We start from the raw sequence: 22944 nt of genomic DNA on the forward strand, positions 1-22944 counted from the left end.
ACTGAGATCCTCCCTCCAGCTGAACCGCCAAGCTCAAACTCTGCTGCAGAGAGGGCGACTCCAATGGGCTGGCCACGTTGTTCAAATGTCAATTGTGTTTGCCTAAAAGACAATTTTATGGCACTCACATAAGGCAAGTGCTCACATGGAGGTCAGAAGAAGAGCTACAAAGCCACTCTCAAGGTCTCTCTGGAGAACTTTGGAATCAATTGTGAGATATGGGAGACACTGGCACAGGATTGCCCAGCATGCTGTGCCCATGTCAAAGAAGGTGCTATGCTCTATGAGCAGAGCAGAACTGCAGTAGCTCAAAAGAAATGTGAGATGTGTATATTTAGAGACATCTCCACTCCAGACGTTCATATAGACTATTTGTGCCCAACCTGTGGTAGAGCCTTCGAGCTCATACTGGTCTGATCAGCCACAGTCAGACACATTGTACCTGGACCCCCAACATAGTGATGCCATTTGGTCTTCTTTGAGCACCAGCCACCAGCTCTATGTGTCAGAAGTGGGATTCAAACCTTCATCTTCCTCACTCCAAGGTCAGGTACTTATGGACCATGTTGTAAGGATCGAATGAAGTAACATTTCTAAAGTACTTTGTAAACTTTGGAGAATTATACAAATGCCCATGGTGATGATGCCCTCACTGTCTATCCTTTCCTCTCTTTTAAGCCATATTTGATATACTCAAAGGATCATTGAACAAAGTTATCTGTCTGGTTGCAGTTCTCACAGGATCTTTTAGGATATTAACCCTTGAGATGACAATAGATAGCAGGAAGTATTCCAGATGCTTGTTGTTTTGCCAAGGACGCTTAGCTGATTGAGATCTAGAGTAGAGGGCCTCTTTGAGGTCCATGGCCATTCAAAAGAGATCAGCTTAATAATCCACAAAGGAAACACCAAGTGGATGAAGATGGCTCTTGCCCAGGTTATGACATGCAGTTGGCTGGGCAGTCAATTGAGCTACTTCATCCATGCATGCATAATATGGGGAGGGGCTGCAGATGACCAATGATCTGGGCCCAGAGTTGTGCAGAAGGTTGAAGAGGGGCTGAATCACTTTTGGTAAATGGGTCAGGGCTTTCAGGGCTCTTTAGCTACTCTCTGCAATCAAACTATCATTTTCCTGGGGATGCTCTGTGGCCACAGATCAAAGAACACCACCACAACAGAAGACTCACAGTTGTAAATGGACCACAGCATCATAACAATGTTGACTTGAACATGAGAGATAGCAGAGAAGACAATAGGCATTACTGGCAAAGGAGTGAGGAGTGATGGATAGCTCTCCTTCTCAGTGTATTCAGGACATCCATGAATGTTAATAAAAAAGCTAGAGAAAGAGCTTCAGTGTATCTGGTGGTATCATAGGCTATCCTATGGAGGCTTTGCAAAAAGACATGGATAATGCTGACTCAGCTGGCTCAGCAACCTATGGGCCATCCCAGGAGGGAAAGACACAACTGACACAAGTGGATGGGATGTGCCCAGAGATGAGGTCATGAGTCTAGTTAATTGAAGTCCAAGGACCTGGGGTCAAGATCAGCTTATGCTACTTTGGGGAACTTGGGAAAATTAATTAGTTTCCCCAGGCCTCAGCTTCCTCGCGAGGGGATTGAACCAGATGATCTTCCAATTTAAAAACAAAAACAAAAAAACAATGGCTAGCATTTATATACCACTTTTAGATTGGCAAAACACTTTATACATGTCATCTCATTTGATCCTCATGATATCCTTAGGAAGTGGGTGTGATTTTTATCTAACATTTTATAGATGAGGAAACCAAGAAATACACCTTAGTACAATGGTATCTAACTCAAATAGAAACAGGGGCCACTAACCTGACAAGAATCCCTCATCCCTGCTTAGAAAACCACAAGTTAACATTATCTATATTTTACTGTACAGGCACACCTCAGAGATATTGCAGATTTGGTTCCTAACATAAAGTGAATATCGTAACAGAGAATCATAGGAATTTTTTTGGTTTCCCAAAAATATAAAAGTTATGCTTACACTATGTTGTAGTCTATTAAATGTGCCATAATATCATGTTTAAAAAACAATGTACATACCTTAACTAAAAAGTACTTTGTTGCTAGAAAATGCTAACTATCTTCTGAGCCTTCAGCGAATTGTAATCTTTTTGCTGGTGGAGGGTCTCACCTCGATATTGATAGCTGCTGAGTGATCAGGGTGATGGTTGCTGAAGGTTGGGTAGCTGTGACAATTTCTTAAAATAAGACAATGATGAAGTTTGCCATACCAATTGACTTCCTTTCCCTTGAACACCCAGAGGCCATTATAGGGTTATTAACTGGCCTAGTTTCAATACTGAGGGCAGCAAGATAGCACCGTGGATAGATTACTGGGCTTGGAGTCAGTAAGACTCATCATTCTGAGTTCAAATCCAGTCTCAGATACTAGCTGTGCTAGTCACTTAACTAGCTGTGGGCAAGTCACTTAACTGTTTGCCTCATTTCCTTATCTCTAAAATGAGCTGGAGAATGAAATGGCAAACCTGTCCAGTATCTTTGCCAAGAAAACCCCAAAAAGAGTCATGAAGGGTCACACACAACTGGAATGACTGAATAACTTGAAAATTTTCAATACTGTTGTATCTCAGAGAATGGGGAGGACCCAGGAGAGGGAGAGAGATGGGGAACAGCGGAACACACACAACATTTATCAATTAAGTTGCCAGTCATATGGATGCAATATAATTACAATAGTGAAATCAAAGATTACTGATCACAGATCACCATAACAGATATAATAATAATAAAGAAGTTTGAAATATTGCCAGGATCACCAAAATGTGATGCAGAGACACAATGTGAGCACATGCTTTTGGGGAAATGGTGTTGATGCTCAATGCGGAGTTGCCACAAACATTCAACTTGTAAAAAATGTAAAATCTTCAAAGTGCGATAAAATGAAGTATGCCTATATTTTTATTTATTTTGTTAATATTTCCAACTACATTTTTTGTGAGGCAATTGGGGTTAAGTGACGTGCCCAGGGTCACACAGCTAGGAAGTGTCAAATGTCTGAGGCCGGATATGAACTCAGGTCCTACTGACTCCAGGGCCAGTACTCTATCCACTGTGCCATCTAGCTGCCCCCCACCAATTACATTTTAATCTGGTTGTGGTACTTGGAAATGTTGCAGGCAACAATATGGCTGCCATGCATTTGACACCTCATAGAGTGCACAGGATGTGGGACTTGTAGTCAGGAAGATATGGGTTCCAATTATGCCTCAGAACTAGCTAGATGACCCTGGACAAGTCACTTTTCCTCTCTGTGCCATAGATTCTCTATCCTCAGACTTAGGGGAGGAGTATGACTTATGGTCCTCTTCAACATCTAAACCTATGATTCTATGATATAACACTTGTCCTCAGGGAGCTTGCATTCAACAATAGCACAATGCTTTCCTTGAGGTTCCCAGTCACCATGTACATGCTTTACTGGAAACAAAGTCCATGTCCAGTGATTGGGAACAGCTAAGCAAATTGGGGTAAATGAATATAATGGAACATTACTCTGCTCTAAGAAATGATTAGCAGGATGACTCCAGAGAAACAGAGGAAGTATAGCGGGTGGGACTCTCAACTTGGAGTCAAGAATACCTGAGTTCAAATCTGACTCCATGTACTTTCTGGCCATGAGATCCTAGGTAAGTCAGGTTATTTAAACCTCTCTGGGCCTGAATTTTCCCCTCTATAAAATGAGTGAGTTAGACTCCCTGACCTCTCAGTCCTGATCCAGCAATAAATCCACAATCTAATGAGCCTATGACCTGAAGCAAGGAAAATAAGCAGAATGAGGAAAAGCATAAACAAAGACTTTTGTTGTTTAGTCATTTTCCTGTTGTGTTCGACTCTCTGTGACCCCATTGGAGGTTTTCTTGGCAAAGATACTGGAGTGGTTTGCCATTTTCTTCTCTGGCTCACTTTACAAATGAGGAAATGGAGGCAAACAGCGTTAAGTGACTTGCCCAGGGTCACACAGCTAGGAAGTGTCTGAGGCTGAATTTGAACTCAGGGATTCCAGGTCTGGTGCTCTATCCACTACACCACCTAGCTACCCCATAAATGGGAATATCCAGCAGTAATAAAAACAAAGTGAAAGCTGTGGAATTATAATGGCCAAACTTTGTCCCAAGAAGAGGTAGAAGGGAGGAACCCAAACTCCTCCCTGCTGCACTCCTGCATTCTTGCATGCGTGTGGAACCCTGCACATGATTTCACATTGTGGGGTGTGTTGGTTCGTTTTGCTGACCTATTCTTTTTTCTTTTTTCTCTTTATTACAAGGAATAACTCGAGTAAAAGTAGAGGAATACAGAAGGAAATGGGAAATTATGTAAGAACAAAAGATGTCAATAAAATTTTATTTGAAAAAGATGTACATTCTTTGGCTCAATGAAAAATGCTAGCATCTGACTTGCATTCGATTATTTATTTCACTGAACAAGCTAGCTTGAGGGGAGATTGCAAAACTCCTTTTGAACAGTCTGGAGGAGATAATGAAGGCACTTTTGTTTTCACTGAATCTCCGACTTTGAGTTCAAAGAGTAGCAGCCCCTGTGGCCTTCTGCTCCAACTCCCACTTGGATTTGCAGGCCAGGGCCCCGGAGGCTTCCTTCCTGGTTCTGGTCAAGGTCTAAGGGTGATCCTGAGGGCCTGCGATATCTAACAATGTTACTCCCTAGCCCCCATTCTGTGTACTCTGTTTTCAATCGAGGAACCAAGTCTACTAGTTTTTAGAAAAGGAAACCCATGAGAAGGTTTAGCAAGAACAAGAGTTATGAAAACAGCCCTGCCCCGTCCCTGGGCCAGACTTTCCACTGGTACACCCAAGGTCCCTGGTAAGAGTGGGCTCAAATGTGAAGTGTCGTACAAAGGTATTCAGGCACAGGGCTGGAGAATGGGCATGGCCAAGAGGTATCTCCCTGATCCCGGGAGGCTGGGAAGGTCTCTTCTCTCTCCTAAGGTCCTCAGGACGGTGCCGGGCCGAGGATTAGTGTCTTTCTGGGATCTGTAACTCTCTCCATTGTGAAGGGTCACGGTCCCTGCAGTTGCGGCTTCCCTCGGGCAGCTGCCTTGTGACCACAGTCTGAGGGGACTCCCCTTTGCCACCTCCCTCTTTACTCTGCTACTGGCTCTGGTTGCCCATGAGATGTGCTATGGATTCGTTTCCTTCTCACAGTCACCATCGACCTGAAATCCGGAAAGAATGAACATAAAAGAAACAGAGGCAACGTGTTCACAGACATGTGGTGACCAGGTGGGAGATACAGCGGCTCAGCCACGGCACCCGCTGGCAGCAGAGCAGGCCTCCCCCGCACCTGGCAGCTACAGAGTTTGGCCTCATTCTCCCCCAAGAAGAAAAAAGAAGCAAAAGGAGCCAGCAGAAAGGCAGCTCACTACTTATGTATGCCTCTCCGTTCTGGCTCAGCAACCTATGGGCCATCAACCCGTCCCTTTCCTAAGCCATCCAAAAGTCTTCAGCTAGATCTGAGTTTCAGTCCTACCTCAGACATTTATTAGCTGTGTGACCTTGGGCAAGTCACTGTACCCTGTTTGCCTCAGTGTCCTTATCTGTCAAATGAGCTGGAGAAGGAAATGACAAACCGCTTCAGTATCTCTGCCAAGAAAACCCTAGATGGGGTCACAACTGAACAACAAATTTGTTTGATTTCAGCCGAAGGTCCTACTTAGAAGGAACCTGGGATGGATGTGACCTGAGCACCAGCTGAGGGTCTATCTCAAAGTGATGTGGGAAAGATAGGTGAATAATTACTATGCTGATGCCAATTTTTATAGAGTACACAGTCACTACAGTGACTTTAAAATCTTCTGAGGCAATCAGTATATATACATGTATACACGCTCTTCCAGTTAACTTAAAATTTAGCTCAGTTCCTACATTACATTGGAGAACATGCCCCCCCACCCCGTCCCCCAAGTTCATGTGGTATGACTGCTGGGTGGGTCTTTCCAAGGTTACTCCTTATTCTTTGGGACATGGATGTCACCCCAGCCTGGAACTCCAGGCAGCCATGGGACCCTGAGGACCATGTCAACTCACAAGGTTGTGCAGGTGCCTCTCCCCTTCCCTATAACAGAAATGAACAAGACAATGACTGACCGTTCCTGGGGGGCCCACAAGGCATCAGCTGGGGAGAAGACCCTTTACCACAAGGCCTCTCTTGGAAGCCAGGAGCATTGTCGCTGCGCTCCCCCAGGCACAAATGAAACACAGATTAAGAAGATGAAGCTAAGGGGCCTTGTGGAAGAGGTCAGGTCTAAAAAGGCTCCTCCCAATTAGTCATTAGAGCCCATCAGAGTAGGTCCACCCATGCCCCATTTCCCTAATGCATCATCATGTTTTTACTAAAAGAAAGCTCCCTAGTGCCTTCCATGGGTAATGGTGGCATCAGATTGGCCAAGCAAGCGAATGGGGTCTTGACTGCACCAGACTCCCATTACGCTATGAGAGGCTTCATACCCCTTCCTTAATATGTGAGAGAGCAGAGGTCCAGGATGTGTAAAATGACCAGCTTCCCAGTCCCACAATTAGTTATAGGCCTGGAAGGGAAGCCCTGACCTCCCCTTCATGGCTCCTGTCCACCTCCCTTGAAGAGGGCCCAACGCCCCTTCTAAGACTGTGGCTGAATCACTCATTTCCCCCTCCTCTTTACCCCCCACTAGATTCGAATTCAACTATCTGCTTGTCTAAAATTGCTGGCAGGTGTCATGAGCTTCCTATCAGCATACTAATTAGCAGCTGCTCCTGAAATCCTTATTTAAAGCCATTGCCTCATGCAGGGAAGAAGGGGTAGTCTCAGAGTCTGTCAGACTTGGGTTCCCACCTTTGCAGAGAAGCCCCACGGCTACGGTCGATCAAATAGTCAATCCATTGATAAGCATTCATTAAGTGCCTACCAGTGCCTGATTCAGTCTGTTCAAATGGGTTCTCATGTTAAGGAATTTGGGCCTGTCCCCCTCTTTAGGGTCACTGCGCCTCCGAGGTGGGAAAAATGAATTTGAAGGTACCGTGGAAGTGTACTCCAGAGGCGTTTGGGGAGCAATCTGCAGCAGCGACTGGGATGATAATGATGCGGCTGTCATCTGTCAGCAGCTGCGGCTCGGGTGAGTTTCCAGGCCTATTGAATTTGACAAACATTAAGTGCCTCCTATGTGCCAGGCATCGGGGAAGGCAAAGACCACGATGAAATAGGCCCTGACCTCCAGGGGTTTACATTTGATTGGAGGGAGAGAGAGACAGAGACACACAGATACGCAGAGATGCAGAGATATGCAGAGACATAGAGATACACAGAGACAGAGACACCTGGGGGATCAGGGAAGACCTTGTGAGATATGGTAAGAGGCCTGATGGTATAGAGTGACTAGAGCACTAGCCTGGAATCAGAAAGACTTGGGTTCAAATCCCGCCTCTGAAACTTCTTAGCTGTGTGACCATGGGCAAGTCCTTTCCCCTCTCTGGGCCTCAGTTTCCTTTTTTGTAAAATGAAGAGGTTGGACTTGATGACTTCTAAGGACCCTTCCAGCTGTGTGATCCTCAGGCAAACCTAGAGGACTCTTTTGGTGTGGGAAATTACCCTCCCATTGCCCATCCTAAAACGCCACTATAAAAACAACATCTCCCAATGGGAAAGACCCATGGACAAACATACCTCGGATACTATCAGTCCCTGGAGGTTAGTCAGTGGAGCAGGTGCTGCGTACTGAGTAATCCAAGGCCTTCTCTGGTCTTTAGAAGATAGAGCGAAGGACTTAGAAGCTTGACATTCTACTGCCCATCATCCCACACCATCCTCGGGTGCTGGCCTTTGCTTCTAACCCACCTTCATTGAGCTACCTACACATAAAATATTTGGAACAGGGCGATGGATCCCTGAGTCCTTTCCCCAAAGTAGCTAGGTTCATGGCCCAGGTCTCCCGAGTGTGCCCCTTGGGGGTGGTCCCAGGCACCACCCCCAGCTCGGGAGAGGAAGCAGAGAAAGGAGCCCTGACCCGTTTGCTGCATTCCCCACGACCCAATATATTGAAGACTGGGTTTTATTGGAGTTGGAATGTTCCCCATTCCTAACCCACAGATGAAAAGGAATCCCTCAAACCTACCCGTGAGTAGTCTCCCACCCTCGATTTGCAGACCCCAAGAAGTGGGAAGCCATTATGTCCACTTTAGACAGCTCTCCTGTCCCCCTCCTCCTCACTTATGGTTATCAGGCTAGTTCAGACCTTCATCCCCTCTGCTGGACAACTGCAACAGACTCCCAACTGGACTTTGGGCTGTCAGTCTCTTCCCTATCCAATCCATCCTCCACACAGAGCCCTCCCAGGCTACCTTGGATGGAACTTTGTATCTGTTTACACTGATTCTCTTTGTAGTCTGTCTATAGTTACATATGTCTGAGCTACATCCCTGTGAGGAGGGATATGTTGTAATGCTATCCCCAGTGCTGAGTGCAATGCCTAAAGCTTGATAAATGCTCGAGGGTCGATGGATTGGATGAAATAAATAAATACAAACTATATACTAAGTCAATATAAAGTCATCGAAGACCATTAGCAGCTTTGGGGAGGGAAGAAGAGATTGGCATAGACTTGGGTAGAAGACGATGCTGGAGCTGAGCCTGGGAGGAGATGAAGGTGTCTTGGAGCCAGAGGTGAAGAGTGAGTGCCCTGCAGGCATGGGGGCAGCCTGAGCAAAGGCTCAGAGGTAGGAAATGGGCTCTCCTGGAAGGGTGAACATGACAGTTTGGTGGAACTGTAAAATACACAACAGAGCATTGTGAAATAAGTCTGGAAAGACAGACAGGATCTGATCGTGGCCAAATCGAGGAGTTTGCATTTTATCCTAGAGGCAATAGGGAGCCATTGATATTTCTTGAGCAGAGGTGTGGTCTAATCTGCACTTTAGGAATACTGCTTGGGTGGCCAAGTGAAGGACAGATTGGATTGGGGGGACACCACAGACAGACCCATTGACAGACCATGGAAACAGTCCAGCAAGGGGTGATGAGAACCTTCACACGTTACAATGTAGAGTTTCTTCAGGCTTACAAATTCAATCTCTGGACCCTCAGTTACTGTGGTGACACAGGGCTCTTTCTAGAGTGGGGAGGCTCACGTCTCCTTCCCAAGATGGGTATGGACTAGGGGATTACTCTCTAAGGACAAATGATAGCAAAGGGAAGAGTAAATATTGGAACAGAATCCTTGGTATCATTCGAGGTGAGTAGGTCTGGATACCACCCTTTAAAAAAAAAAGATTAATTTCCAGAAGTGGGAGTGTTTTGATCAATGCTGAAATGTGCTAGGTTGGCCAAAGTCAGTTAAAATGACTAGGATTTAAGTGCTCAGAGCAATTGTTTGGAGTCCCAACTCCTTGGGTGATCCCGTAAGTGACCTAAATGGACGTCTGTTTCCTCATCTGTAAAACAGGGGTGGGGGTGGAACAGTTCCCTTTGGGATCACTTCCAGCTTTAGACCTATCATCTCATGAGCCAATCAGATCGAGTTAAAGTGGCCAGGATTTTTGAGGAGAGTGTTCTGGAGTCAGAAGGATGAGGTTCCAAGCTCACCTCTGCCACTTCCTACTTGTATGAACGGGGGTAAACCCCTTCAGCTCCTTGCATTAACTTTAAAATAAGGAGGCTTCAGGGGCACTAGGTGGCGCAGTGGATAATGGACCGGCCCTGGATTCAGGAGGACCCGAGTTCAAATCCGGCCTCAGACACTTGACACTTACTAGCTGTGTGACCCTGGGCAAGTCACTTAACCCCCATTGCCCTGTAAAAAACAAAAAAACAAACAAACAAAATAAGGAGGCTTCACCAGATGGCGTGCGAGGTCCCTTCCAGCTCCCCAGCTATGACCTTGGGCTTAGTCATGTCCCCTCCCTGGGCCCCAGTTTCCTCATCTGTCAAACAAGGGGGATGGGACGATGTGGTACCCCCACCTGTTAATGCCTTCCCCTCTTGGATTGCTTTCCACGTATTCTGTATATAGCCAGTACGTACCTAATTACTGACACGTTGTTTCCTATTGGATGTAAACTCCTTGAGGTCACAGGCTGGGTTTTTTCACTTCATATCTACATGTAGTAAGTTCATAATTAATGCTCCTTGACTGACTGCACTCTGAGGTCCTGTGCATCTCTAGATGTAAAATCCAATAGTTAAATATCTCTGTTGAAAACCACGTGAAAATTTGAGGATATGAGAAACTGAGACCTTTTTATTGAAGTTGAACTATAAATGATTAACTTTTGACTTCAAGAATAGATTGACCCAAGAAGAGATTTCCAATTACACTTTGTGACCAGTGGGCTCATGGGAGCAAGGGACAGGATTAATTGCTCACCAGATTAGCATAGACTTTCCCCTTTAGAATCACTCAGGAAAGAGGAGGCATCTAGGACAGATGCTCAGTCACCACTGAGAGATGCTTCCCAGTTGCTTCTTGCCAATAACCAGTTGTGTGTGGACAAGTGACAATTGATGCTGACCCAGGAAAGCCGACTTGCTGCTTTACTTCCTGAGAATGGAGCAGAGAGATTTACAAAATCCCCCTGGCCTGGTTAGTGCCAGGTGTTTCATAAAGAACCCGGGATTTGGAGTCTGGGGGAGCTGGCTCCTATCCTGTGTCTGCTGAGTCAATTGCACATCTTCCACATAGTTGGCACCCATCCCCCAAACCACATAATTTTGGAGTTGGAAGGGACCAAAGGGGATATCTGGTCCAACCCATGCACAAAAGAGTCCTTCCCCCATAATGCACCCAACAAAGGGTCACCTTGCCTCTGTTTTAGAGCTCTCCAAGGAGGCAGAGGCCACATCTCCAATCTCCAGTGGCCGCCATTCTAGCTTGGCCTGAAATCAACCCTCCTGGAAATTCACATGGTCCTTGTGAGCACGCCATTCCTTGTCTGTATGGATTGACCCCCCACTCTCCTCATGCCTAGAATATGTTTCCTTGTCACCTCTGCTTCTCAGAGTCCTGATCTGCCTTCAAGGCTCAGATCCTGCTGCCCCTTTTGCAAAGCATCCTGATTATCCTCTTACTGGGGTTCTTACTTTCTCTTCTAATCATAAGAGAGAATTGTCTGGTCAGGTGGCAAAAGTGGATTGCCCATGTGTTCCAATGGTATGTCAACAGCAAGTGAGGAAGGGCACTGCACATTGGGGTTTAAGAGAAGATTCAAATCAATGAGGTCAGAGTCCCATTTAAGTGCTCATCTGTGTGCCTGTTGTATACCCCAGGGAGTGTGTAAGTAAGTCCCTTCAGGGCAGAGATTGTTGTGTTTTTGTGTGAATCCTTAGCATTTGTTCTTGTTGCTATTTATTCGCTGTATAACTATGGCCCAGTCTCTGGACCTTCTTTGAACGCCATTTCCCCTTAATGTAAAATTAGAGGGCTGAACTAAACGACCTCTGAAGTCCCTTCCAGCTAGAAGCCTATGCATAAATGAGACTGTATAAATTATTTTTCTTAAAAAAACTGATTTCCAGAGAAAAAACCCATATGAATTGAGGCATGAAGGAAAAAAGAGCAGAAGACTGAGACTCTGAACTGGGAAGTCTTAGAGAAGAGAGGAAGCATGGCATAGTGGATAGCACACAGACTTTGGTGTCCAAGACGTTCAGGTTCAAATACTGCCTCCGATCCTAAGTAGCCGTGTGACCCTGGCCAAGTCTCTAAAACCTTCTGCAAGCCTAAGAGCATTGTAATGGCTGTGTGTGTGTGTGTGTGTGTGTGTGTGTGTGTGTGTGTGTGTGTGTGTGTGTGAGAGAGAGAGAGAGAGAGAGAGAGAGAGAGATCAATTGATCATTTGGACGAGCCACCCATTTCCCAGAAGTCAGCCTGATTGTGCTACTCATACCTCAGCATGCCATCCCTTTGCATGGTTCACAACCTTGGGCTGACCTGCCTCTGTTGCTGCCATCATGGATGGTCACGGCATCTGTCATAGGCCCTTAAATATGCCAGTGGATTTGCTGCCAGGACTCAGAGTGGCATCGTTCTGGGTGGACTTCCAGAGTGGCATTTCTAGGGACACCACGCCTGTTGGAATAAGTATTTAAGCCCCTTTAGAATATTTAGTATCGGTCTGTATTCAGTCACAGCAACTTCTTATAAAATCTGGGAATTAGATGAGATGAGTTGGGATCCATCTGGAGCTGGTTCTTGGGTAATCAGCTTCACATTCCTCCTGCCCAAGCTCATTATTTTAATCAGGAACTGGTCATCTCTCAGATCATTTATTTTAACTTTTAGCTTTGATAGTAATTGGACACAAAGTCTCCCAAAAAATGTAACTTTGGAAAGGACTTTGGAAATGCAGAGCTCCAATGTCTTCCTTTGTTCCAGTCCTAGAATGTTGGAGGATGCTGGAGTGGAAAGGAGGTTTCACTTGGATTCAGGAAAACTAGGCTTAAAACCACACTTGGGGCCAGGTGTGTGCCCATGGGTGGCTTGTTTGATGTGCTTGAGCCTCAGTTTCCTTATCTGTACATTGGGGTGCTAATACAGGGGTTCAGCCCTGGCCACACACAAGGGATCCTTCAAGCTCCTTCAGAGCCCTGGAGTGGCCTAAGGATCATACTTGTAGAGGAGGCAGGGCCTCTGGACACCATCTAGTCCAATGCCCTCCATTTCTAGAGGGTTTAAGTCATTTACCCAGTGTCCAGCAGCTGGGAAAACCCAAGAGATCACCTGATAGAAACCCATTTATTTTACTGATGACGAAATTGAGGCCAAATGATTGTCATTTGCCCAAGGTCACAGAGCTTTTTTCTTTTTTTCTTTTCTTTTTTTTTTTTTAGTGAGGCAATTGGGGGGTTAAGTGACTTGGTATGTCACACAGCTAGTAAGTGTTAAGTGTCTGAGGCTGGATTTGAACTCAGGTACTCCTGACTCCAGGGCCGGAGCTTTATCCACTGTGCCACCTAGCTGCCCCGAAACTAGAGGTCTTAATGAAAGGTAGTGCGGCATAGTGGGCACTGGTTGTGGAGCGGAGAAAAGCTAGATACCAATCTCACCTTGAACACATGCCAACTCTGTGACCCTGGGCAAGTCACCTAACTGCTCTGGGCTGGCCCTTGTTCCTCAGCTATAAAGGGAGGTCCTTCCACCAGATGGTTTATAATGCCCCTTTTGGCTCCACGATCATTCCATCATGCCAGTCTGCATTGTGCCTTTTCTCTCATACTGATAATTCTTTTTTGTTTTTCTTAACCTGCTCCTGAAGAGACGCGGTTGGCACAATGTGTGAAGTCATCAATTTCTATCATCTCCCTCCTATGAGCAAGGCTATACCCACTCCCACCATTTCTTTGTTAGGACAAGGACACTTGCATTTGGTTGGGGGCCATGTGAGACCAGTGCCCGACAGTACATAGATACAAGAGAGGGCTGTTTGGGAGCAGATACAAAACTACCTGTGTGAGAAGTCTGCCTGTCTGTCACTCAGTCAGTCCACAAACATTTATTAAGCACCTACTATATGCCAGGCACAGTAGTGAGTGCTAGGGACTACAAAGAAAGGTAAAAGGCAATTCCTGCCTTTGGGGAGCTCACAGTCTAATGTCTTCTTCACCCCCGACACAGGATGGGACATTGAGTAAGCAGTGACATAGGGGAGCAGGAGACAGCATGGCATCATACAGGGAGGGACAGTTAGGAGTCAGGAAGACCTTGGATTCCAAACTAACCTCTGCCACACAGTGGCTGCTTTTTGTTGTCCTTGCCTACTCTGTTAGCCTATCAGAAAGCAGCTTTCTCCATTGGTAGAATTACCCTGTGCCAGTGAAATCACAGGTGAATTGAAAGAAAAATGAAACTTGATTATAATCAAGCAGTGAAAAACCACCCACTACGTGCCAGAAACTGGGGAAACAAAGACAAAAGTAAAACAGGTAGTGCCCTCAGGAAGCTTATACTCCATTAGGGGAAATGACGTGTGTGTGTGTGTGTGTGTGTGTGTGTGTGTGAAGACAGATCTAGTTTCTGCTTTGTGTATGCTTTATATATACATCCATATGCGCGTGCGCACACACACACACACACAGCAAAAACCAGGTCATGGGGAGAGGGGGTTGGAGGGATGGGGCAGCGGTCCTCAGCTAGAAATAGGTGCTTGAACTGCGCCTTAGAAGAAGCTAGGGATTTAAAACAGCAGACACAAGGAGGAAGTGTATTCCAGACCTAGGGGACAGTCTGTGCAAAAGCATAAAAACACAAGATAGAATGTCATGTGGATGGTGGAAGGGGAAGGTAAGAAGAACTTTCACTACCAGACAGAGCAGTCTGTATCGGATCATAGAGGATAACGTGGTCAGAACTGTGCTTTGGGAACCATCAATGATTTATCTTCTTTAATTAGGATTTAATTGGCAAGTCTCTTTCTGCCCCCAAATTAAAAAGCTAATGTCATTTTAAAAGGTCTGTAAAAATGAAAAGTCTTGCAGAACTAGTGAAAAGAACGATGTTATTGTGGCTGGTTTGCCAGAGCTTTGATCGGATGTCTTAATTTCCTTGAAAGCTCTTTCCCCTTTCCTCCTCCCCATCCTTCTCATGTTTCTAGATAATTATGCTCAGAGACTCATTTTCAAAACTTACCTGTGGTTTTCTGCCTCCTAGGGCCAAAGGGACAGCCAAGCAGACCCCAGTGGCTGAGCTGGGCCTCATTCCTATTCACTGGAGCAACGTTCACTGCCGAGGGGATGAAGACAACATCCTGATTTGTGAACGAGATGCTGGGCCCCCAGGGATGTGTCCACAGAAGACAGCAGCAGCAGTCTCGTGCAGCTTTTACCAGGGTACCACAATAATAACCAAGGGTTTTCTTTTTTCAGTTTTGGTGTGGTTTTGGCACAGGGAAGCAGCCAGGTTTGGCAAAAAAAAAAAAAAAAAAGCATACAATCAGGAGGGACCAGGTTTCTAATCCTGCCCCTGATGCTTACTAATTATATCATCTGCAAATCATTTAATCTCTCTGAGACCGTTTGCTCATCTGCAAAATGAGGATGTGAATGCCTTTAGTAAATAATGCACTGGGTTGTGAGGCTTAAATGAGATAATTTTTGTACAATGTTTTGTAAACCTTAAAATGAGATGTGGATTGTGTATGTTTAACATATTATAATATTCTACATATTACATATGATTGACAATATATTGCTAATATATAATAGATGTAATGATATAGAATATGTACATACATGACAATCACTGCAATGTACATTGTATATGCACATAGACATATACGTGATATACATTGCAGCTATTGTCATAATCACGAATGACCAGATTTGCCATGGTTCTTTTCTTAGAAAGGTTACTTTAAATGTGGTATGATTTAGAAATGTCGAATTTTATGGTCTTCTGAAATCTTCCTCATAATGAATGTGGCTAAGTGTTGAATCACAATTCCCTTGATTTATTTTTAGAATATTTCATTTTCAGCAGATTAAAAACCAGTCTTTCCTTTGACAGCATGGCATCCTGGGAGGAGTCTTGGATTTGGGATCTGAGGACCAGGATTTAAATCTTTGCTCTGCTGCTGACTTCCCGGGTGAATCTAGGCAGCTCACTTTCCCCCCTCTCATCTTTAGTTTCTTTCACTATAAAATGAGGGCGTTGGACTCGCTGGTCTCCAAGGTGCCCACCACTTCTGAATCCTGTAATCCTTGACCCTTCAACCCCCACCTCCCATCAGCTGCCAGTGCATTACCATTTTGTATTTATAGTATCTCTGACAACAATCTCCTCTCTGACTGGAGTTCAAGTCCTCATCTCCTCCTGCCTAGTCAACAGAACCTTTCCAATTGGTCTTCTTGGCTCCATTCTCTTACTTCTCCAAACTACCCTTCATGTAGCTGCCAAGATAATCTTTTTTTTTTGGTGGGGCAATGAGGGTTAAGTGACTTGCTCAGGGTCACACAGCTAGTAAGTGTCAAATGTCTGAGGCTGGATTTGAACTCAGATCCTCCTGAATCCAGGGCCAGTACTTTATCCTCTGTGCCACCTAGCTGCCCCAAAGATGATCTTCTCAATGTATAGTCTTAGTATCTTTACTCTGCCAATCTACATTCTTTTAAGTAGGCATTGGCCAGTAAAATAAAATGCAGACTCTTTAGCAAGGTCTTCAAGACCATCTACATTGAGACTCAGACATTCCTATGCCCAGGAGTAATCATCAATTTCTCATGCTTTTGCATATCTTAAACCCCAGCCCATTTCCATGATAATAACTAATATTTGTATGGTGGATTAAGATTTACTGAGCACTTTACTATATCTCATTTGAGGTTTACAACTCTGTGGTGTAGATATCATAGATATTATTGTCCCCTTTTTACAGATGAAGAAACTGAGGCTCAAAGAGAAGAAATGGTTGATGGGCAAGCAACCAATCACTGTGCCTTGGCTCAATACCCATTCAGTTCTCAGTAACACTTGCCAAACCCAGGTTTTTCAGCTCAGGATCACCTCCATCCTGGGGTGAGGCATTAGAAGGGCAGCTTAGGGAAGGAAGCAAATATAATCCAGGAATTCAAGGCTTTAATTAAAATAATTGGTAGGAAGACCAACTTGAAACCTCAATTGGCTTAGGTTTATGAAACCCAGATGCAATTTAGCCTATTAAAGCATAGCACTGAGACTTTTGGGACACCCTGTATTTCTAAACTCTTTGTTGTCTTTTAAAATAATTATGTTTCTAATTAAATTTTTCTATTATTGCTTGAGTCAATAAATGAAACAGTACTAGCATTTAAGTCTAAACTACATATCATATTAGATTTGTCATTCTTTTCTATGCTTTTAAATAGAATCATGGACATGATTTCTACCAACCTGTTATCATTTATTGGAATTACTAATTATATTATTACTGGCAATGTAGCGTAGGTATCAGAAATCACCAATCAATCAAAGTTCACTGCTTGTCTCCTAAGTGCCAGGCATACAAAGAATTAATCATCCGTCTTCTCAAGGAGTAGTGTTGTCTAATGTAGACAGCAGGGAGATTTGTAACGACTTACAGAACAAATGTCAAGAGAATAGCTACACATAAATATAGTGTTGTTGGGAGCACTGGCCTTGGGTGCACAAGGAAGGGTCTCATGTCAAAGAAGGTGCTTGAACTATAAAGGAAAAGAGGAGACATGGGTCAAGAAGGAGAGGGATCCAGGCATTGGGAACATCCTGTGCACAGACATAAGGATGAGGGGCAGAGTCTTGTGTGAGATAAACACAAAACAGCATTGGTCTGGATCATGGAGCGAGGGAGGTAGAGTTATGTACAGTGAAGTTGGAAAGGTGGATTGTAGGTTGTGAAGGGCTTTAAAACATAAGCAGACAAGTTTATGTTTGATCTTAGAGACAACAGGGAGCCACTGGAAGTTCTTGAGCTGGGTAATGAGCTGGTCCAGACCTGTGCTTAAGGACAACTACTACAACAATTATATATAAAGTGGACTGGAGAAGTCAGTGACTTGAGGCAGAGAGACCACTTTGGAGTCTGTTGCAATAATCCAAGTGATAGGGGATAGGGGCCTGAACTAAGGTGATAACTATGTGAATAGTGAGAAGATATTGGATGAGAGAGAAGTTGTAGAAATAGAAATGGCAAGATGTGGCCACTGATTGGATGTGAGGGGTGAGGGAGAGTGATGAGTTGAGGGTACCATTTTATGAACCTAGGAGACTTGAAGAATGGTGGAAGTTTGGAAGAAGGGAAGGCTTAGGGAAAAGATGAGTTCCATTTTGGACTTGTTGAGTTTTAGATGTCTCTGGGACATCCAGACTGAAATATCCAATGGGCAGTTACAATTGGTGGTGAAGGACCAGTGTTCAAGGGAGATATTAGGCCTCAATATGTAGATCTGGGAATCACCTGCATAAAGGTAATGATTAAGCCTATGGAAGTTTGTTGAGGTTACCACCAATCAATCAGTCCATAACCATTTATTAAGCACCAGTGCCAGGCACCGTGCTAAACTGCTTTTGCTTCTTCTACTTGAAGGCGGTGAAAAGGGGAGATAATGTCAAGGGGTTTTGAAATGAAGAGAAGGGAAGAAGAGGGAGCTTGTAGAGAGTGGCTTCCATTTTCTCAGTACAATTAAGCGTGGAGGTCCTCAGCTGAGGGAGAGGGTGAGCTATGGGGAGAGGAAACAGGAAGAAAACATTTAGATTACCTTTTGTGGGGAGTGAGATAGGGAATTGATTAGGGAGGAATGAAAGGACTGCCGTGCTGAGGTGAGGGCCCGGGTAAGGATGGGTAACAGGAGTGCACTTCATCAGCACGGCTCAGTGACGTCCTCCAGCCACAGCCCATAAAGAGAAGTAGAAGAGGTTAAAGGTGTGAATGATCCAGGGTCATGGTTTGCCAAAGGATGAGAGGCACTAGGGCCAGAGGACTGGGAAGTCCTGGGTTCAAGTCTTTCCTGCATTTGTACTGGGAGTTTCCTCTTCTGAGATGTCTTGAGTCCAGTCCTTATCTTCTGGTATTAAACTCTGACTGGTTTCATTAATAAAAGGCTCCCTAGAAGAATGACTACTTTGAAAGCATCATGACTAATATGATAAATGGCATTATTAATGATAGTAGGTTGGGCAAACTATTTTGTGAATAGAAATTATTTTATCACCACCATAACAATAGTGGAGGTGAAAAGGTCTAAAAATCTAGCATCTTTTGTCAAATTAGGTATCTCTGTATGTGTGTATATGTACATACACACATATACACACATATGTACACACATACATGTGTGTGTTGGGTGTGGCATTAGACTCAGTCCCAGCCCTGCCACTGCCCCTATATTTAGGGGGCTTTCCTTGACTTCTATGGGCCCGAGTCATCTTTAGACTAGATGAGCCTGAGGTCCTTTCATCTGTGACATTTCATGAGGCCCCCTCAGCTCCTCTGATTGTGGGTCCTCTTCCTGCCGCCATGGTTTTTATGGGTTTTTGTGTCCTGCCTGCGTGACAGTGAGCCTGACACGAGACGTTTTGTCCTTGCCCACGTTCGGCTTTGCTTACACCTGGCTCCAGTTGCCTCCCACCTTGGGGGGCTTAGTCGTCCATCTTGGAGAGTGAAGCCTGCTCCAGCTTGCTGGGGTCTAGCTTCCAGTAACACGACTTTCCTTTCTTTGTCTCTGGTCCCACAGCTCCTGCCTGGACACCCGTGAGGCTTGTTGGTGGGCGCAGTGACCACGAGGGTCGAGTGGAGCTCTATCACGCAGGGCAGTGGGGCACGGTGTGTGATGACCAGTGGGACGACGCAGATGCTGAAGTGGTCTGCCGCCAGCTGGGCCTGAGGTCTGGCTCCTTCCTTTACTTACTTGTTTGTTTGTAGCACTGAGGATCAAAACACAAGGGCTGCCCTTTTCTAATCATGCTGTTGAAAGACCAGACTCAAAGATCTGTGAACTCATGTTGTCCGATCTCATTTTACAGAGGAGGAAACCAGGGTCAGGGGAAGAGACTTGACTTGCCCAAGATCATACACCAAGCACACAGCATGCCAGGGACCTGACCAACCTTCTGACTCGATAGCCGTCTTTGTTCCTTGTGCTGCCCTGGCTGGCCCTTGGATGGCCCAAAGGGGCCTTCTTCTGTGCCTGTCTCTTCTGAGATCCAGCCAATCGGCTTTCTCTAGGGCCCTGAAAGGCACCACTTGTCTTCCCACCCGTGCCGTGTCCGGCTCACCCCTGGAATCTGTTCTCTTCTCATCTCCGTCTCCTATAGAGCCCCTCTCTCCCTTCAGGATGCAGCCCAAACACCGTCGTCTGCCGCTAGAGCCCTTTCGTGATGCCCCATTGTTAGTGCTTCCCCCTGCCAACCAGCTGGTCGTGAAATCATTTCCATGTATCTGTATTCATTCTTTTGAATGTATTCTGTCCATACTAGGTACTTGTTGGCTTTTTTCTCGGTAGGGATTGCTTTAGGCTTTGTACTTGGACGCTCACTACCCAGAATAGCCGCTGGATGCTAGGGGGTTAAGTGAACTTTGTGATTGATGGCTTTCCTGCCTGGCTGTTCCCAGCAGCCTCTCATTATCTGGCATCCTTTGTCAGGAGTCGCCCAGCTTCCCCCTCAGCTCTCGACTTTCTCAGGCCCTTGGACCCCTTGGTTCTCTAAACTGGCTTCCATAATTCTTGGTTTCACCACCACATTAAGCATGAATATATTTAACATACAGATGCCTTTCGATTATTCCTGGGTCCCAACAGAAAGGTTTACTCTGAATTCACAGGTGACTTGGGGGCCTAAGTGATGCTTATTTATCTCTCCTCCCACAGACAATGGAATGTCTCTTTTTACCTTTTTATCCTAAATATTGTGTGAAAATATCGTCTCCAAGGAGTCTCCTTTCCACTGGAAGGAAGCAGTGAAAAGAGCTTTAAGTTATTCAGTTGTCTTAACAGCCCATTGATTGCATAGAATAGCAAACGGTGAGAATTCTTTGGATTGTGAAAATATTTGCCAAGGGGATAGTGACTTACTTGTGCTTTCATTGGGGGAGGGGATTCCCTCTCTCCCAATGCAGGGCAGCCTCTCTGCTGCAACTTGGAATCAGCTCTTGAGAAGGTTGGGGACCTGCCCAAGGTCTCAGCGCCAGTGGGTGTCGGAGGTGGGATGTGCAACGTTGTCTCTCTCCCCACGGTTCCTCTATTTGCTAAGAACCTGATTGTTTTCTCATCAGTCAATCATTCCACAGGAATACAGAGGCGAAAGTAAAACAGTCTTTGCCTCCTAAGACCTACCAGTCTGGGGATAATAAGTATGTGTGTAGATGCATCTACAAAGAGATAGAAGGCGACCTAGGTGGGGGCGGGGAGAGGCCAGCAGCTGGGAGGAGGAGAAAAGTCTCTTGGAGAAGGTTGTGTTTGAAGTTGATCCAGAAGGAAAATGGGGCTTAAGAAAACATCTTGGCTTTTTTCAAGCCCAGTGAACATCAACACGAGTTTCTTAATGTTTTAAACATTTCCTAGTGTAGACAGGGCTGGAATGCAGGCGGTGGCCTGGTGCATTTGGATACCTTTGTTTTGCACCTTTTCCATTGTCTTTCCTTTATCCGATGTATTGACACCCGCTGTCCTGCCTCAGCTGGGGGTGACTCTCTCCTCCTGAGTCTCTTCGGACAGAGGTGTCTGCTTTGGCCCTTAGGGAACGACAGGATCCTTGGAGGACAGCATATGGTGCCTGGCAATGAGTGATTTCTAAAAACTGGAGGGAGAGAATTTGGAAATTTTTTAAAATGCTAAAAGTAAATAATTTGAAAAATATGCTATTAAAAATACTTACAGGGGCAGCTAGGGGGCGAAGTGGATAGAGCACCGGCCCTGGAGTCAGGAGGACCTGAGTTCAAATCCGGCCTCAGACACTTAACACTAGCTGGGCAAGTCACTTAACCCCAATTGTCTCAAAAAACAAACAAAAACAAAGAACAAAAAACACTTACATTTAAGAAGCAGTATATCGGCTGCCCTTGCTACAAGGACCCAGATGCGAGCCCTGCCACAAGTCCCCTCCCTTCTGGGCTTGCTCCTGCCTTCTGAACTTCAGAGTCATGCCCCTGCTGCTGTCTCATCAGGAACTTCCCTCAGTTTCCTCCTGGACCATCCAGCTGCCTGGGACCTTCTCAACCTAGACAATCACTTTGTCAGGCCTTTTCCACTGGTGGGTTCCTCGCGGGGTCTCCTTTAGGGGCTCAAGATGGTCCTCACTCCCCTCCTGTCTCTGGCTTCCAGATTCTGAAGTCATATCTTTATCCCATCTTCTCTCTGCTCCTCCAGTTGTCAGCTCCCCTTTGTGTGTGTGTTGTCTTCTCCAATTAAAATATAAGCTCCCTGAAGGCAGGGCAGTTGGGGCTTCATAAATGCTTGGTTTTTCCTTTCCTTGGAGCTCAAGAACCTCTAGGAACTCCCCATTACCTCTAGGATCAAATGCAAACCTCTCTGTTGGCACCCCAGGCCTAACCTCCTTTGCCACATTCCCCTCATACCCTGTGATCCAGTCTGTCTGACTTCCTTATTATTTCTCACACACCACACCACATCTATCTTGGTCTCTGCACGTAAGGTATTCTGTTCCTCCTGACCATTGTAGTGGAAAGGCCCCTGGCAGTGGGCCTGGGTTCAAGTCCTCCCTCCCCCTGTTGACTATTTAGTGCTTTTACATTTTGCCAAGCACTTTGTGTTAGCCTACTGAATTCTCACAACAATCCCAGGCTGTAGGTATATTCTTTATCACACAGTAACACCAGCCATCTTCCCCATGTTTGCTGTGACTACCATTTTACTGGTGAGGAAACTGAGGCTGAGAAAGGTGAAGTAACTTCCCAAGATCACACAGCTAATAAATGTCTGAGGCCAGATTTGAACTTGGGTCCCTCTAACCCTAAGTGCAGTGTTCTCTCCACTGTGCCACCTTGCTACCTGTTCACTTCACTCTTCCAGCCTCAGTTTTCCCGTCTGTAAAATGAGGGGTTGGCCTAAATGACCTATAATCCCGAGTCGTTTCTCCTCCTGGGGCCTCAGTTTCCCTGCCTGTAAAATGAGAGATTAGATGAAATGGCCTCTGATGTCCCTTCCAGCTCTTGGTCTCTGACCCTCCAAGGTTCTAATGACTTTACTCCAACGTGCTGTTCTGGGAGTCAGCGAATGCCCTGAAAAGAGGGAATGCAAGTGCTCGGTGGGGGGACATAGGCAGAGAGATTTAAATAAGTTCCTTCGGCCTGACGAGATAAGGGCGAAGAAGGCGCACTTTAGAACCGTAGGTGACATCACTGGCATTAAAACAGATTGAAGTCTCCAGAGCCCGGGGTGGGGAAGTATGAGAATCGGTGTGGGGGAGGGGAAGACTTGGGATCCTGCCTCC

The 22944-nt window shown here is 45.5% G+C and overlaps 1 protein-coding gene across 1 annotated transcript in view; it reads left to right on the plus strand.

The window, feature by feature from the left end:
- PRSS12 (serine protease 12) overlaps nt 1–22944 on the plus strand; it is an 86723-nt gene that overhangs the window by 18143 nt on the left and 45636 nt on the right. The window contains 3 exon segments of the mRNA XM_043969554.1: nt 7035–7173; nt 14695–14873; nt 19230–19380. Of these exon segments, the coding sequence (XP_043825489.1) occupies nt 7035–7173; nt 14695–14873; nt 19230–19380 (469 nt within the window).

Source organism: Dromiciops gliroides, chromosome 6 (assembly GCF_019393635.1).
Source record: "Dromiciops gliroides isolate mDroGli1 chromosome 6, mDroGli1.pri, whole genome shotgun sequence".
Classification (NCBI taxonomy): domain Eukaryota; kingdom Metazoa; phylum Chordata; class Mammalia; order Microbiotheria; family Microbiotheriidae; genus Dromiciops; species Dromiciops gliroides.